Source organism: Phaethon aethereus, assembly GCF_964289735.1.
Source record: "Phaethon aethereus genome assembly, chromosome: 1".
NCBI lineage: Eukaryota > Metazoa > Chordata > Aves > Phaethontiformes > Phaethontidae > Phaethon > Phaethon aethereus.
The window spans coordinates 42,036,322-42,053,680 of NC_138575.1; the positions used below are offsets into that span (position 1 = coordinate 42,036,322).

Below are 17,359 nucleotides of genomic sequence, written 5' to 3' on the forward strand. Positions count from 1 at the left end.
TTGCTGACACCAGTTGATGTGCAGAAACATCTGTTTCATAGTGGGAAAGCACTCTGAGCTGCTTTAAAACACCTGACAAAGTTACTTTTAATTCTGCTTGAAGTAGGTGGGAGGGGGAACTATCCTTTCTTGTGAAATGGATTCCTGTGTTGATACAAGGTTACCTAATCCATGCTTGCCTGAGAAAACAACAAGATTTAAGGTTGTCATCAGGCTTTTGATCAATTTCCATACCCCCATTTGCTCCCAGTCTGTTCAAACTTCAGTACATGTAGCAAAATGGACCAAAGATAGAAACAAGGCGGGGGCGGGGGGGAAATCTAGACAGTAGCAAAACAGGTAGATGCCATCCGTGGAATATGAGCCACATTTGCTTGGAAAGATGCTGTAATAGTGCCAAGCTAAAGGAGAGAGGGATTCGGGTCTCCTGAGGTCCAACGGGCCTATGTGATGTGGCAGTGTTCAGGGCTGGGCAAAAGCTCTCTGTGGATGGGGCACCTTTGGGAGTGGTTTTGTGTAGTCACGTGTGTGGCAATGTCCATGGCATCAGATGGTGTGAACCAGGGGCTGGGGTTACAGATGCATCTTCTCCACTTGTCGGCAGCAAAGCTGGCCTTGTTGTACCTGATGCTGTGGCAGAAATACAGCAATGGTTACGGCTGTGTAAATTCTGCGCCAGGATGTTTTCAAGATATAGAGAGCTATTTTCCTTATAGCACATGGGATATAAACGTAAGATCCAGTCAGTGGTCCTGCTTCTTATGATCTGAAACTATCAGTGGTCATGACCAGAGTAAGGACTATTTAAAGTACAATTTTTTTTTTCTGTGTGCACTGCTTAACAAGGACTACGTGAGTGGTGATCTAAAAACATAGACTGTAGACATGGCAGATGCTGTTGGTGAAGGTTGCCTTGGCAGAAGTATCCCTAGCTCTGGGGCTGGATTGGTCATGTCTCCTCTGAAAGTCAGATTTAAATCCCCTGTAGTTATCAGAAGTCATTCAGTTGGAGTCATTCAGTTGAAGTCAGCGGGTGTTGTGTTATGTCGTTAGAACCCAACCAGCCATCTGCTCTCACAGCCTTCCCTTGCTAAAACAGAGGTGCACTTTGTTCCCTTGGAGCAGTATTTCTCATCCACTGAGCTGTGATCTCCCCAGGGCATCAGGGAAGGCAGTGATGGCAATTGGAGTGGTCTTAAAAGATGGAAAAGATGACTAAATATTTAAAGAAAAGGTGTCTTGCAGAATGAATGCAGACTATTATATGGGGTTGTTGTAATCAGTGAACTTTACTGTTACAATAAATAAAAGAATAAAAATATGTCATGATATCAAGAAAAGTGATACTCCCCTAAAAAGATAACACAACTCTAAGAACGAAGGTTTCAAAGGGGGTGCACACATCAAATAGAATGTGGTGTAGAGTACAGTGTCTTCAAGAGGCATCTTCAAATGTAGAAGTGGACATTTAATTCTAAAGTAAGAAGTGGGCTCTGGTGTATGGCACACTTCAGGCTTGCAAACCTCTTGCTGTAACATCCTGATTTCTGCCAGGCTGTCAGCTTCCTTAATTCCCTGGGGAAGCAGGTTGTCAGGCTTGTGGTGTCTTTAGCAAAGGTTGTTAGTGTCTTCCTCTAGTGCCAGAGGAAAAACATATTGTGGTTATCTCTGGTCTTCTTTCCTCTTTGGTGAACTCCTGTAGAGGGAGAAGGTTGGACGAGTCTTTTTGCAATTAGACGTGTAAATAATGCATTTTTACTTCTTATTTCTGTGGTCAAAATGCTGAATGTATTTCGTATTCCTCCTACCTGCAAAGCAGACTGAACAAAGCCTGCAGTTGGACCTGTAATATTTCACAGAATGTGAAAAAATGACTACAGTTTTTTCCTGACTGTTCTTCATACCTTTCATCCTTTTTTTCTTTTCATGTATTTCAATTTTAATGAAGGAGGGGAAAAAAAAGTTGTGATTTTAAAATATCAAAATAGAACAGTTCTTTTTCTGAACCCATTCCTCTGTTTATTATGTGCTGAAATTATAGTAGTCTTCGAAACATTTTTAGTGAACATAGTATTCACCAGAAACTAAGGTATTCATGCCTATTTACAGTTTGTACTTGTCAGAATTTACCCATTGTTCCTTGTACATAGTTACTAATTCACATTTTTTTGAAACACTCTGAAGTAGTAAGAATAAGACAAGAAAAACTATCTTTTTTTCCTAAGTGTTAACTTTCTTTTGATGAATAATTTTTACCTACTGTAGACAGGAAGATTTTCTCACACACAGTACTTAATAACCTGACTGTAGTTAGATGTGGTTTGTTCTAAATCTGTTGCACATTTCTCAGCGTATATCACAATTGTCCCTCGCTATGGGAAAGAGCTCTCATTTTACAATCGCATTCATCTGTTCTGGCGACCTGGTATTACAAATACTGTTAAATTGCTTTGACTTATTTTATGTAACAAATGCTGAAATATTGAGAGACTACAGAAAATGTTGTAATATGTATAAATTATTTGTGAAAGTACCCTTTTTGTACAGCAAATGCTTTTGGCTAACTATAGAAAAGTAGACTATTGATCACGTGTAACAAATACATGGAATTTACCATCCAAGTTTCAGGAATATATATTTTATATGTATATACTATAAAATAATATTTTATCTGATAATGCTGCCAAAGTAATTCCAAGAACTTGAGTTAGGTTACTAACATTTTAAAATTAATCCTTCAGGATTTTTCTGTGGTGGTATCTAAGTGTGACTATTGTATTGTCTTTATTTAAAGTTCTAATGAAAATAGCTCAGGGCTTCTGGAAAGGAAACAAGGGGAAACAACTTACAGTTTTGCTCACTTTAGAAACGAATGTGAAAAAATACGCTGTAGCAATTTTATTTAGGATCTCTTAATAACTTTTTGCTCTACCGTTAACGAAAGTGAAAATAACTTCTAGCAAAGTGTATCTGGTCTCCTCCATCAGTGACTGTGCAAAAACAACAGCGTCTTACAAATGTCAAAGGGGAGGTGTGGGTTGTAGGGCTGAAGGTGCAAACCTAGTTACTCAAACTTGTGGTAGGAAAGAGACAGTCAGTCTGGTTCCATCTGAGAGAGAAATGAGGGGGTTGGATTTTTTTTTTTTCCTCTTAGTAGAGGAAAAAATTGACAGATTGGTAATGGCTGCAAATGTAGGTGCAAAGGAGGTAAGAAAAAAAACCCAGAACTGAGGTTGACCATGTGAACTTGGTTATATTCATAGGTATTATGACCCTGTCATTACTACTATGATCCCTTACGATATTTTTGCAGTATTTTTGTTTAGACACACAGGGAGCTACGCTGCATCAGGACACCACCAGTGTGTGGTTGTCTGTTGTCTGAACAGTATCGTCCTTACTAATTCCCAAATGTGGAAGATGCTTGGTGCAGGCTGTCAGGTGGCCGTGAGGCTGAATGCCATCTTTGAATTCCCTCCCTGCCTCTGCCACCAGTTGTTATGAGATGCTGAGCAAATCACATAAACTGACACAGTCTCATTTAGTCACTAATTGTGTGTTACTAATTTTTTTAATACCCAAACTAGGGCACCTGTGACCGAACTCAGAGCTGTATCAAGTGTTCACCACTGCAAAGGAGATATAATGGGAACAGCGCTTTAAGTGTGTGCAATAAAACTGTTAAGTATACTTGACATTGAGAGGTGTCGGTCTAGGTACCCAGAATTAGTTTCAGTCTCTCTTTGTTCTCCACTTTCTTATGTGAAAATAATAGTATAACCTAATCTTGCAAAAATTGTAGAAAAGAGCACTAATATTTGCAGGGCAGTAGGTGCCATTGCAGTGAGTGATGAATTATGCACCTAAGCTAGAAACCTATTTATCTTTTGTAGGAGAACATGTACTACTTTTATTTATATTTAGGTCAGACTCTGCAGAAGACTTCCTGTTCTTTCACTTATTTAAATTAATTTAAAATTGAATTCTTAGTATAGTGATCAAACAACCTCTGGGAAAGTATGTAATAATTATGCACTATTGTTCAGTCCAACATAGTTATAAAGTAACACAACCTATCTGCCTTTTGACATGAAAGCAGTAAGCAAAGAAAAAAAAGATGCTAAACAAATGTCATGTCTTAATCTTCATTCTGTTTTATTTACTTAAGCTCCTCTTTGGAGCAGGATCTGAAAACTTTGCCATCTTTATTACTTATCACTCAGAATGTTCATATAAGCTAAGGAAATAATACAATCCCCATTTTATGGACTTGGAGGTAAAACATGGTCAAGATAAGCCCCTAGGTGTTGAAGGACATCGGTGTGTGGAAGTTAGGGGGCTTCAGTTCCAAGCTCATGGGTGCCAGCCTTTAGCCCGAACTCTGGACCAAGTTCCTTATGTTGTGAATGACACCCGAGAAGGTGTCATCCAGAACAGCCAGGCAGGTAGGCAGAGTGTCACAGACCGTCCCCTGTGGTAGCCCTCTGCTAACCCAGAGGGAATTTGCTGGGCCCAGGGGTAGGTCTGCGATGGTGCCTTTAAGGTTCCTCCGTACGTTTCATGTTCAGCGGTTGTTGCGTGACAAGCAGACGCAGACCCAGCGTTTGAAGATGGCCGGCATGCTTCGGCAATGCCTGTTGCCTCAAAGCCCCTGAGAGACCTGGGCAAAGGCACAGGTAGTTTCTGAACTCTGTTCCAGCTTAGGGCTGGCCTCGGCGTGAGCCATGCAGCCCTGGCAGTCTGGAGCTGTGCTAGGCAGGCAGAGAGGCACCCAGGGAAACTTTACAGGCAAAATAAAACTATATTCAGTGTTAGGCAGGTGGCAAATGAAAGTCTGCAGCATTGCGGTTTTTGAGCTTTGGTACCGGGGCTGCATCTCGGACACCATTAAATGCCTTTTCTGTGTTTGCCAAAAGACACGCGTTGTAATGCAGCAAGTTGAACCCTGATTTTTCTTGTGTGTACCTATTTTTTTTCTTCCCTTCTGTTGTCCTATTCCTTATAATGGACACATTTGGCCACTGTCAAATTGAATGATTTTTTGCGTACTTGGTTGGCTGACTCTTTTTTTACTAATTTGCTGATACAGTCAACTGTGCCAGTAAAGCAATTATGCAAAATTGTGTATAAAGGTTTAATGATACAAAACAGTGTTCATCACAAATCTAATTATGATTCTTACCATCCTTCCATACACGAAAGGTTTTGAGATGTTTAGGATCTCTGTGGTTAATATCTATTTTGTTAAAAATTATATTTAGTTGTAGCAGATAAGGGAACATTTAATGTACCTGTCCCTGTTAACTTGGAAGGAAGCAATAAGAAATAGTGACTTGGAAGTGTTCAGATAATGGTTTATGTGCTTTCGGGTGGTGATTATGAGAAGTCTGCTTTATTACATGTCTCATTAGGTTACAGTGTTATCTGTTTTACATTACAAATGATAACGATGTATGGTTGATTGTGCACTGAGTCTAATACAACACAAAGATAAAAATATAAAGATGGACAGTAACAAAGCGTGTGTCTGAATACTGAAAACAAAGAGATAGTGGGTTAAAACAGAACTGACAGGTACAGTGTACTGGGGTTTGATATTTGGTTTCCACTAGGGTAACTGAACTGGTTCAGGAAAAGAGCAGCAAAGTAATACTTGGTAATGCTTTCACTGAAGCTGAAAATCCCATTGGCTTTTCTTGGTCCAGAATAGAGCATTTAGAAACATTTCAAAACTGATATTTCTGCTTCATGTTTGCATTCATATTTTCTGATTTCTGCCCTGCTGAACCTTGGGAACCCTGGCTGGGATTTAATCCTACCACAGAAAGTATTAGTAAGTCAGATATTATTATTATTATTAGGACTGACATTTAGTAGAGTCTCGTTTGTATCAGGTCATCATATACTTCAGGGAAAACACCTTCTACCACAGCCAGTAGAGGCAAAGCACACACTGCTTCCCCTTGGGTACGTCCATCAGACTGCGTCTGAGGAGGGAGAGCAAAAACCGTCCCTCCTTTCTATTCCTTTCCTGGTTAACAGTCCTCGTTAGCTGTATGTCATCTTTGCACTAAGGAAGCGTTAAGGACTGTCAGGACAGGGAATAATGAATAACCTGGTGGTGCTTTCTGCTGCCTCCTTGATGGGGAGGGAAGCTGGTCACACTTGGGTGCTGAATTATGAAGGTGAGTTCTGTTCACTTGCATGCTCCTTGTAGTCAGACGTGAGCTGTTTTATACTGAACACAGCAGTCTGTGGCTTGTATAAACAGCTTGAACTTACTGCTTTCTGAAAACAGAGGCCTGAAGCAGTCATGGAGGTTTCAGGAATGTTAATTGTTTGTGTACATGAATGAGCTTATAAATGGTTGTTTTTGCAGTCTTCCATAGCTCTACGAGGGTAACTGTGTCACTGCCAGAAAAAAGAAGAGAGAATGATTCCCCCCCCCAGTCTACTAATACTTTCAGGGTTCGATATAATGTGCCTTTAACAAACCGTGAACTTCTCTCCTACTGAGCCACTGCATCCTGCCTACATTCAGTGTGGGCTGAGAACCATTATACTAATCCACTCTCCCATCATATCTCTAGCAAACACATGTAAGTGTTTTTATTTGAATATTTATTTTGATGCAAGGAGTGTTAAGTCTTTTATTTGGCAACACAAACAAGTAGGAGATTGTGAATTCTCAACTTTGAAACCTTAACTGTGGAAGTGTGGTTTTCAGCTATGGCATGTTCTGATGAACGTATGACAGTCACATTTGGCTTTAAGAGAAAAATCTTGCCACCTCACAACAACCTTAGAATAGTTCACCTCTGCAGGTAAGAGAGCCTTAAGATGTAGATGCTGAAATGATCAGTCTTTCGCTTTGTTTTTTAACAGGTACGGTTATATGCAAGGCCTGATGCAATCCGGAGAGGATCGGGGGACTATGCTCTAAATATTACAAGGAGACTCATTGAATTTTACGAAGATTATTTTAAAGTGCCCTATTCTCTGCCAAAATTAGGTAAGATTTCCCCTAGAACATGAAGTTTACTCAGAGACAGGAGATTAAGTCAGCCTTTTTCAAGGAAATTTAAGACTGCAATGTACTAGATTTCAAGGTGAGAAATGTTTGGGTTAAGAAGGAATATTTGTTTAGAAGGCTCAATAAGTAAGGAATTTTTCCTCTCTTCCTTGCAGAGGAAGGGAAGTCCAATTGTCCCTTTTCCAGCCTTGCACTGAAAGCAGCAGGAGGCAGAAAGTACTTAAATTTGTTAGGCAGTGGGACTCTAGGAAGAGAACGTGAGATCTTTCATTGGTGAAGTGGGTTGTTTGGTTTTTTTTGATGCTGTTTATTTTGGTCCTTACTTTCCTTATGTAGCCACTGGGAGATGTTTGTTCTGTAATATTTGTGTCTTGATGCCTCAGCCTTAAATGGGGAACAGAATTGAAAATATTTGTGGAAACTGGGGACCTGTGCAAGTACAAGCAGTATTTTTTTTATGCTGGCTTATGTGGTTTGTTAATGATGATTAGTACATATGCTTAATTGTATTGTTGCTTATCGAAAGAATTGCTGTGAACTTGTTTTGCTGCTCAAGTGACCTAAATGTAAAAGCTGTCAATTTCTATTATGTTTTTAAATAGTTTCTTCTCCTCCTCCATTCCACTACAACCAATTGTTGTCCTACACACTTGAATACTTTACACCATATTATTACACCCTCCCTCCTTCAGGGCATGTTTGATCAAGATCCAGAAAAGCCTATTGCTCAGCAGCAGGAAGAGAGCTTGTATTTGATCAGAAGTGTTAGAGTTGGAACCACAGGTGATCCTCCCAGGAACTCGGGGTATATTTCATTAAATCCCTTGCCTGCTGAGTAGCTTTATTAGTCTTACAGCTAACAGTGTAGGAGATAGATAAAGTAATTGATGTAGCTAGATGAGGGTGTTGCATGAATTTTTTGTAAGAATGTTGTGGCATTTGTTTCTTGTCATCTTTAAATGATGGGTTACAGGCAGCGTTCTCCTGGAGAAATATGCAGATGTGTTAAATATGGCACGTGCATCAGACTTTGTGTGTGTCCTTTCATACCCGGCTTCAGGTATGTAATGATGATTTCATAAAGGACGTTATAGACTTACAGGTGCCAAAAATTTAAAAGGAAAAAAATAATCAAAAACTCTCCGTTGAATATAAAGGATGAACAGTGGGACTCTGATGATTACTTCAGGTAGTTTACTGAGGATGCCAGGTAGCAGCAGGCACTAGTGACTGTATCTACTCCAGAATACCTTTCACAGTTGCAACGTACAGTCTTTGAACTTAACATGCTGTATGTGTTCTCATTATGCTGTGGCATATCATTCTCCATGATATTTGGGAAGTCCTGGCAGTCAGGTGAAGTCCCTGGTGACTGGAAAAAGGGAAACATTGCACCTATTTTTAAAAAGGGTAGAAAGGAAGACCCTGGGAACTACTGACCTGTCAGTCCCACCTGGGAAGATCATGGAACATGATTCGAGACAGCCAGCATGGCTTCACCAAGGGCAAGGCCTGCCTGACCAATCTAATGGCATTCTATGATGGAGTGACCATATCGGTGAACAAGGGAAGAGCTATTGATGTTGTCTATCTGGACTTCTGTAAGGCCTTTGACACGGTCCCCCACAATTTAGAGAGAAAGATTTGGTGGGTGGACTGTTTAGTGGATGAGGAATTGGTTGGATGGTCGCACCCAGAGGGTAGTGGTCAATAGCTCAATGTCCAGATGGAGGCCAGTGTCAGGGGTCCATACTGGGACCAGTACTCCTTATGTGAAGCACTTCTGTCATCTCTGTGGTCATCCATTCAAACTCTCTATATGGTAGGAATATCTGAGGACATTTAGGCTCTTTGGATGTGTTGCTATATCAGATGGACCTGTGTTAATTTGTTCACTTCTTATGTCACTGAGTCCATTTCCAAGGATCCTTGGCATTTTAAACTAGTGCTTGTCACCTGAGTTTGTAATAAATCAACTGGTGTTCTCTATAGGAACCACTTTCTGCTTACGCTCTTGACTACTTCACTGTTTTTGACAAGGCTTTTTTACGGTGCTAACATGAAGTCAGATGTCAGTGGTTACTGTTGCCAGCTGTGGGCTCCTCTGACTTCTTGGCATCCTCTGTTACTATTGGGGACTGTGGAGAATCTGGGGGAACCTTTCTGTCACCCAATGACTAAGATTTTTTAGCTCTTATATGGCCTGTACTGACTTCCGAGTGCACTGGAACAGTAGATTTGTTTGCCAGCTGCTGTGAATTCTGGTAATGAATGTGAAGTGGGGATTTTTCTCATTTGAATAATGTATTTTTGCTTTTAAGTTCTACTTAGGTTGTAGATATGTGCTTTCTTTCCACATCATACTCTGAACTGGAAGGTTTTAAACTAATAAGTTTTGTATGAATTTAATTTCTGAAAAATAAGTCAGATCTTTAAAAAACCCAGATTTTTACAGTACTGTAATATCATTTTAAACACTAGTTACAATGAGGGGTGGATAAAGCATTGGGCTTTATTTAATTCTAAAAAGATATGCAGTAGGGTTTTTTAATTGTGTTTCTATGGCTGGTGAATATAAAATAGATTTCTGTATTTGTATTACATATTCATTTTTAATCCACTTTGCACTACGCACACAAAAAAAATTATTTGTATGCTTTTTCTTATGAGGATCTTCAAGACTGGAATGGTTTCCCTGTGGGGAATGATTAGGTAAGCAAGCACTCTACATGTGGACAGTTGTGACTCTTAAGTTTTGAATGATTTGGGGTGGAGAGGCTGACTGCCTTTTCCAACCAAGACTCAAGGGCCACCCAGTGAGGTTAGCAAGAGGCAGGTGCAGAGAACACAGAAAGATCACCATTACTGCAGCAGATGGTAAATTTGTGAAACCTCTTTGTCAAAAGAGATTGTAGATGCAAAAAGATTATACAGATCCAAAGAGAGACAGGACAAGTACTTGGAGAGGCTCTGCATCAGAGGAAATCCCATGGTTTTAAAATAGAAGATGGGAAATACTCAGGAGAATGCTATTTATATTTCCCTGGTCTTACTCTTTCCTGAACATCTGGGTCAATGTCCCAAGCCTGTTGGTGTTTAAGAGGCATTTGGACAATGTCCTTAATAATATGCTTTAATTTTGATCAGCCCTGAAATGGTCAAGCAGTTGGCCTAGATGATGGTTGTAGGTCTCTTCCAACTGAAATTATCCTATGCTATCCCATCCTATCCTATTTTAACCCCTGAGCTTAATTTAAGTGTCATTTGTACCATTAAACTTTCACAATATGCAGACCTGGGAAGGAGATGTAACTCAGGCAGTTTAGTGATGGAGAGCTGTGAATAGGGTTGGGAGGAACTCGGGCTTCTCGGAAAGCTTTTAATTCCCCATTGAAAGTGTCCTGAAAGGTAGGAATATGAAGAGCTGAAGAATCTGCACTGGGACATGGCTGCGTATGTTACAGAAAGGCTGAGTGAAAGTAAATCCCCTTGCTGTTTTGTCTTGAGTTCAGAGGATATGAATCAATATTTAATACATAAATACTGCAATTTGTGTGTGAGCACTCCAGTGTTAAAATACATGGTTAAATTCCTCCCCCCTGACTTTAGGAAGTGTCTTTTTCTGTAGATTTGCTGCACAGCAAATTTTGGGGTTACATGTGATGTATTTTATGTTTTTTTTTTCTTACAAGTATGTTCAATATACTAATTACCTGGTTTATGCAAAAATGATATGGTCTTTTTTTCATTATGTTTCATAAAACACTTTAGAGTAGTGAATGCAAAGTCTCAGAAAATGATTTTCCAAGGGATTTAGTGTACATGCACCAAAATGAAAGACAAGATTGGACCATTAACATTTGCTCTTTGAATATTTTTGGAGAACAGGATTCAGCTTTTAAAGTATGTCACAGAAGAATTTAAACTCTTTCTTACGATGTAAAAAACAGCCATGTAAAGAAAAAGTTCAACAAGGAACTGTTCTGATTTTTAAAGAAAACATGTACCTCTGCTCTCTTCCCTGGCTGTTGACTTAATATTTGGGTGAGAGAGAATGCTGCAGCCTGTTGCTGTGAGAGGCATCGCAGGCCCAGAATAAAAGCGTGAAATACTATTGTAGGATGGCCAAGTGACTTGCTGTGAGCATTAGTGATGAAGTGTTTGTTTTGATTTAATTGCTTTACTATTAGCTTGACTGTTTGACATGTTCCTAACATGTTCATTCCCATATTGCCTTCTGCCTTACTTGATCTTCCATCATCTTCATCTGCTTTCTAACTTCCCCTTTGTTTGTCCTTCCTCCTGTCTCTGTTGCTCCTTCTGTGATGAACCTCGTTGTTGCCTGCATTCTCTGCTTTAGTTCTGCTAAAAGTTTCACAATTCCTGCCTTTGTACTTTGTCTTTTTCCCTACCAAGGGGGCTTCCTGCCACCTGTCGAACTCTGACCTGGAATTGCTGTATTACAGCAAGGAAGATAGCTAATTTTTCCTTCTCCATCTGTAAAATGAAAACAGTAATTAGTACTTTTTTGGCCTTGTTTTTACAGTAGTTGAAAATGATCATCAGTTTGGCTGCCTCTTGATTAAGAGGTTGCCACCCTGAAAATTTAAGTGCTTATCTGATCTGACCTCCAGCATGGCAAAGCTTGTAGAGTTTCATAGCATTCTTATGACATCATAGCTGTAGTGTCTGTCTCAACTGTACATAGTCTTTCTGAAAGATGTCCAGTCTTTTCCACTGACAGAGAATCTGTCACAACCCTGCAGGAGAGAGGGAAAGGAACATTAGGCTCTGTTAAGTCTGAATGAGTTGTTGTGCGGTCTTCTGAATCAAGAAGAAGGAAGCGTAAGAAAGGAGGTGCCCTGGGAATGGGACATAAAACTCCTGGAATGAGGAAGGGTGGGAAAGTAGACATTAAGGACTTGATTCATGTACCTAAACATAGTTATCTGGTACTATTTAAAATGCCTTGGGGTGTCCTGAAGATCCCTAGCTGCTGCTCTTGCTGGTCTCCAGATGAGAGCCTCTTGGTCCATGGCTGGTCTATGCCTGACAGCTCCACATGAATTTTTTTTAATAACTTTCAGCATCTCAATTGGGGCTATCACCCATATTTAGGCAGCAGAATTGAACCTACTATTTTCTTTGACTAGGTACTTGAAACAAGGCTAATGCCTCTGCACACAGAGGACTATTTGTTGGTACAGAGCATTTGTACATGGAATGAACAATGTCAGTTTTACACTGACCTTTGAAGCCTCTGTTTTGAGGTGGTTTTTTTTTTTTTTTTCTTTTTAAATTTCTAAGCTGTGAGCACTTCAAAACAGCAACTGGTCAGGGCTCCAGAGGAAAAAAATTCAGCTGCAGCCATAGGAAAAAGCCATGTTTTTTCTCAGACCAACGCTTTGAAATATAAAAAGGAACTGTGAGTTACTAAACTGAAACAACTGAGTAGGAAGTCAGTCCTATGTATGATGTTAAGAAACAAGGGAAAAAATAATCCTTGCTTAGGACTTTTACTGCATTGCTGTAAAGTATGTTAAATGGCAAGCCAATTCATTCCAGTAATTAGTATAATACAGCTCATAATGGGCATTGCAACTGGTTTTGGAAGTTCATTAAGGGGAACCTGATCTCTCTCTGGTGACTTGGCGCAACAAATCTGATACTGTTTGCAGGAGACAGGAAAAGTTACATACAGGAATAAAGCAGCTTTATATAGAACAAAGATGAATGGGCCTTGGTGGAAATAATCCTCCTCCGAGTGAAATGTTTTCTTTTCATTATGTAGCAATTTCCCTCCTTTCTTAATTGTGACATGAATAGAATCCAAACCTCTCAAGGAAGATGTTCAGACAGTAGCACTGTTGCCAGTAGTAGTTCAGCTAGCCCATAGTAAAAGGGTGACCAAATCCGATAGAGTCCCCATGGGCTACTCAGCTAAATCAGCTTGGCTTTTAAATGATTAATTAAAAAAAAAAAAAAAAAAAAGAAAAAAGTGGGTGATGCTGTTGTTATGAGAGTGTAATAGGATGTGGGATTGTAGGAGACTGAATGGAAATGTGAGGGCTTTTTTGAACTGTGAGAATCATTCATCTGAATGTAAATAGACGTTTTTTTAAGCTGCTCTTCTGCAAGTCATTTGAGCAGTTAGTACTAATGTAGAAGTCGGTGCACTGAATTTTAGCCATCTAAAAGCAGTGTCTACTCTAAGTTATTTACCTTTCAAGAAACACAGATGCCTTCAGAAAATGATGCATTTTATCATAAATTAGGAGGAATAAATCCTCCCTGCAGAGGTACCAGTGGAGGTGTCTCTGCTGACTACAGAGAAGGAAAACTAATCTGACTGGTTTAGATTTGATGTCCGATGTTTAGATGGCTAAAAGATGAGGTGAATCCACCTGCATAATTTATAAAATGGGATAAGATCTTTGACAGATGCAGAAGCTCCACAGAAATTATGGGAATCACCAGGAAAATGTGTGAACTTTTACCTGGTACGAGATGGTTAAATGCCTAAAAGCACACGAATCCAAAATACTTTTTAGATAGCTGTGGCTAAAGTAGTTTTCATTATAGCTCCTTTCACTCTGCTTGAGCAGAGCTCTCATCCCTGATTGTCTTCTCCAGTGCGGTTAGTGATTGTCTTTTTGTTAGCTTAATCATACTGTTCTTGACCAGAAACGTTCACTTATGAATATCAGGTTTTTGAAGGGTAGCACTGATTTCTGCTGCAAAATAGTATTGTTGGATGGAACCAGAATCCTCTTGATCTTGTTGAGCTTTTGATTTTTTTTTTTTTTAAGAGAGGCTACTGAAGATTGTTAATAACCTGTTAGATCTGACAGTTGAGAAAGTTCATCAGAGACTTTGACCAGCAGCTGAAACCTTTTACACCAGCAACTGTAGCTTTGTCTTAAGCAAGCATACGTAGAAAAAAAGTTTAGGCCTTGGCTCCACAATGAACTTTATGTTTGTATAGGCATTGGGAACTGTGGTTTATGTTGTGGCATAGGGGCTCTATGTCATTCGGATATCGGGAGAGTTACTTTCTGTGCATGGTATGGCACTATGCAAGTTAGCATGTGGAGATCAGAGCTGTGTGGAGGAAAAATGAATATAGAAGGCTTTTGAAGAAAGAGAAGTGATATCACTGAGGATACTGGGATAGATTTAGATGGTGTTCATGAAGAAGGGTCTGTGTGAATCCTTGGCCAGTGTGTTGGAAGATTGGATTGCAGTAGGATGTGCTAAACTAGGAAATTTTTCCTTTTAAAAATCATACCTATAATGTTTAGTTTGAATGAGAAAAGGTCCTTTTCAACCTTAATGATTCTGTGATTCTGTGAAACTAGGTAATGTGGTTGGTCTATATTAATTAACTAGAGTACTAAGAGGAAAGTAATGGCCTTTTCTCTCAGAATTGAGGTAGAAACCTGATGCTCTCCACATTTGAAACAGTACAGAAGTGTTATACAATCTGCTCAAGTATTTTATCTTTTGATGGAAAAGCGAAATGACTGTTGTTGACCTAATGAAACGTATGGTTCACCTATGCAGTCTTATACAGTGAGTGATGTTCAAACAGCATCTTTAAGATAGCTGTATAGCCACAGACAGAGCTAACAGAATATCAGCAACATGTTTGTAAGGACACCATTTGAGTAAATATGAAAGTTTACAGAAAGGTAAGTCCTCAGTAATTTTGTGTGTATCTGGTTCATATTCATAATCATGTGACAAATTTTAAATAAAGATAGTTTCGAATTCAATTCATGAAAGTTGCAGTTTTCATTTAACCATGCAGTTTCAAGTGTGGGGAAAACCAAGGGTACTATGGTGACTTCTGGTTTTTCTGTCTTATATGTGAAGCAGAGGCTTTCCTGCCTGAAGAATGAAGCTCATAATAGCAAAATATTGTACTGATGAAGGAAAAAAAAAAAAGTGCCAGAGTAGAGTACTGTCCACATCAAACACCAACCTAGTTCACTTGGACTTTTTTTTTTAGTATGTGCAATTTGAGTACAGGACAATCTTATTCTTTACTAAGAATTTTTGTTGTGAATGGATTGAAACAGGTAGTTTTACATACTGGAGCAGCAGCAATATGTTTCAGCAGTATTTTCTTTTCATTCAACGTTGTGGTAGAGATTTTTGGCCTCTTGGATTTTGTTTGAAAAGTGAAGACGATTCAGTTTCAGACTCGGACACAAGTTCAAATGAGTCTAACAGGGGCTATAAATGATTACAATGGACTCTTTCTTCCAGTCCTGTCTATAAACATGTGTCATGTACTAGTTTTACCTCTGCCTAGTGTTATGCTTTCTGAACCCTGTAGTTGCTGCATTGGCTTTCCAACCCTGGAAGAGCTAATGTCATGACAAAGCCTGTTCAGACTCTTATTTCAGAAGTACAATTTTATTTAGCTTGAGACTCACAGAGCAACACCAGTATAGCCTATTTCCTAGGTCGAGGCAGGCTAGAAAGGCTTAAAATACTTTTCGCTTGCCTCTTGCCCTCACTCCAGACACTTTAAAGCTGTTATGGTTTGCCTAGCTCCCTGCGTTCCTTCTCTTAGGGTAGGCCTGATGTTTGAAGAGTTGTTAGCTAAGTGTTTCGGGATGCTTGGCTATAATTTCAGAGTCAATCTGTAACTTCTGCCACTTATTCTGAGTCTCCGAATGGCTGGAATGACAACTTCTATGCAGAAAGACTAAAAGATAAGACCAAGAAGAGATTTCAACAATACTTGCATTGTTTTCTTCCTTTTTCAGCAATTGTTTTCAGAGCAATTTTGAAAAAACTGCCATAATTTTCATGCTGATTAGGACTTTTAAGAATGTGTGGTTTTAATTATTTTTCATATCAGTATCATTGCTAAACTTAGAACAGAAAACAAGGTGGTGCTGCTTTTTTCTTTTTTTTCTGCAGCACTGGAGAAGTGTTCCTGTTAACTCTCCATGTTTTCAGTTTTGGAAGGATTGTGCTTTTTTGGGGTAGTTTTTTATGCTCTCCAGATGGTATTGTGACAAAGTTTGCTTTCCATTAGATGATGATTTGAGGGCACCAAATATATTACTTAGAGAAACAGAAGTTTCACTAAGCAAAACTGATGAGAAAGCGCTTTGTCCACTGACTCACTTAAACTGACTTGCGTTTGCTTTTGTTTATCTTATGTTTCTCTTGAAATAGGCATATCTACTTAAATTTTTTTACCTTATTCATGCTTACTGTAACACCAAGATCGGGACAAATCCTTAATTGTCCCTACCAAGAACATTCTTCTTCACTATGGATCTTTTGTGTCAGAAAGAAAATAGATGAGGGAAGTAAACACACACACACACAAATCTGTACAATTAATATTCTTATTTCCTAATAAATCTAGAACTTAAGAGCTATGCATTACTGGTGCACTGAGAGTTACAAAAAAAGTAACCACTTACTAATGATGTCCTGAATATTAGAAATAGTTAAAAGTCTCTATGTAGATGTATAAAATGAGCTTTCATATCTTTCTTCTGTACTGTAAAAAAACCATAGATACAGACATAAAAAAGATACATTTTCATATATCATCAAAGAGTATGAGGAGTTTCTTTCGAGAGATTATGACAGTGTCTTGAAAAGGATTATAGCACATTAAAGTGGGACTTAAATAGGCCAGAGATTTCTGTTCATACAAAAGATGTGAAGAAGTGTATAACTACAGAGCTGAATAAACCTATTGCCGCTGCCTAGATTCTGCTGGCTTAGTTATAAACCTTCCACCTGTACTAGCTAGTTTCTGTAAGCTACTGAAATTCAAAGGGATGTGGGTAATCACCTTTTATTACTTTTGCTAGGGATATTGTAACTGAAAAGATATCCTAACACAATGAATTATGCTACGTTTGCAGCACCATGCCTGAAGCAACTTCATTTTTGCATTAAGAAAACCAATGATTTTCAGTGTAAAGATGAAAATATTAAGATGGCTGAACAACTTTCATTAAAACAAGTGAATTGTCACTATAGATTTCCTCCCTGCCTCCCCCCCCTGTATGCTGGCAAGCTTCTTAAAATGGTATACGAACATTAAAAGAAACACTGAATAAAAATGCTGTGGAGATCTCTGGCAGATACTGCTAAACGTGCTTTCCCTGTTTTCACTTGCCATGTATAAATTCTCCTTTTCTTTGCTTCTAACTTATTTAAATGCCATCTGCTTGTGTATTTAAAACGTAACATTTCCAGGCTCAGGATCAGTTCTGTGAAGGCTGAGTTTTCCTTTGCTTTCTCCGATTCTTATCAGTAACACTTCTAACAAAGCTGTCCTCATGC

The 17,359-nt window shown here is 39.0% G+C and overlaps 1 protein-coding gene across 1 annotated transcript in view; it reads left to right on the forward strand.

Moving 5' to 3' along the window:
* Window positions 1-17,359, forward strand: part of TRHDE (thyrotropin releasing hormone degrading enzyme) — a gene marked incomplete at its 5' end in the record, with an annotated part of 213,735 nt that overhangs the window by 31,884 nt on the left and 164,492 nt on the right. Inside the window, one exon of the mRNA XM_081996334.1 lies at window positions 6,886-7,012. Coding sequence (XP_081852460.1) covers window positions 6,886-7,012 — 127 coding nt within the window. The remainder of the gene's footprint in view (window positions 1-6,885; window positions 7,013-17,359) is intronic.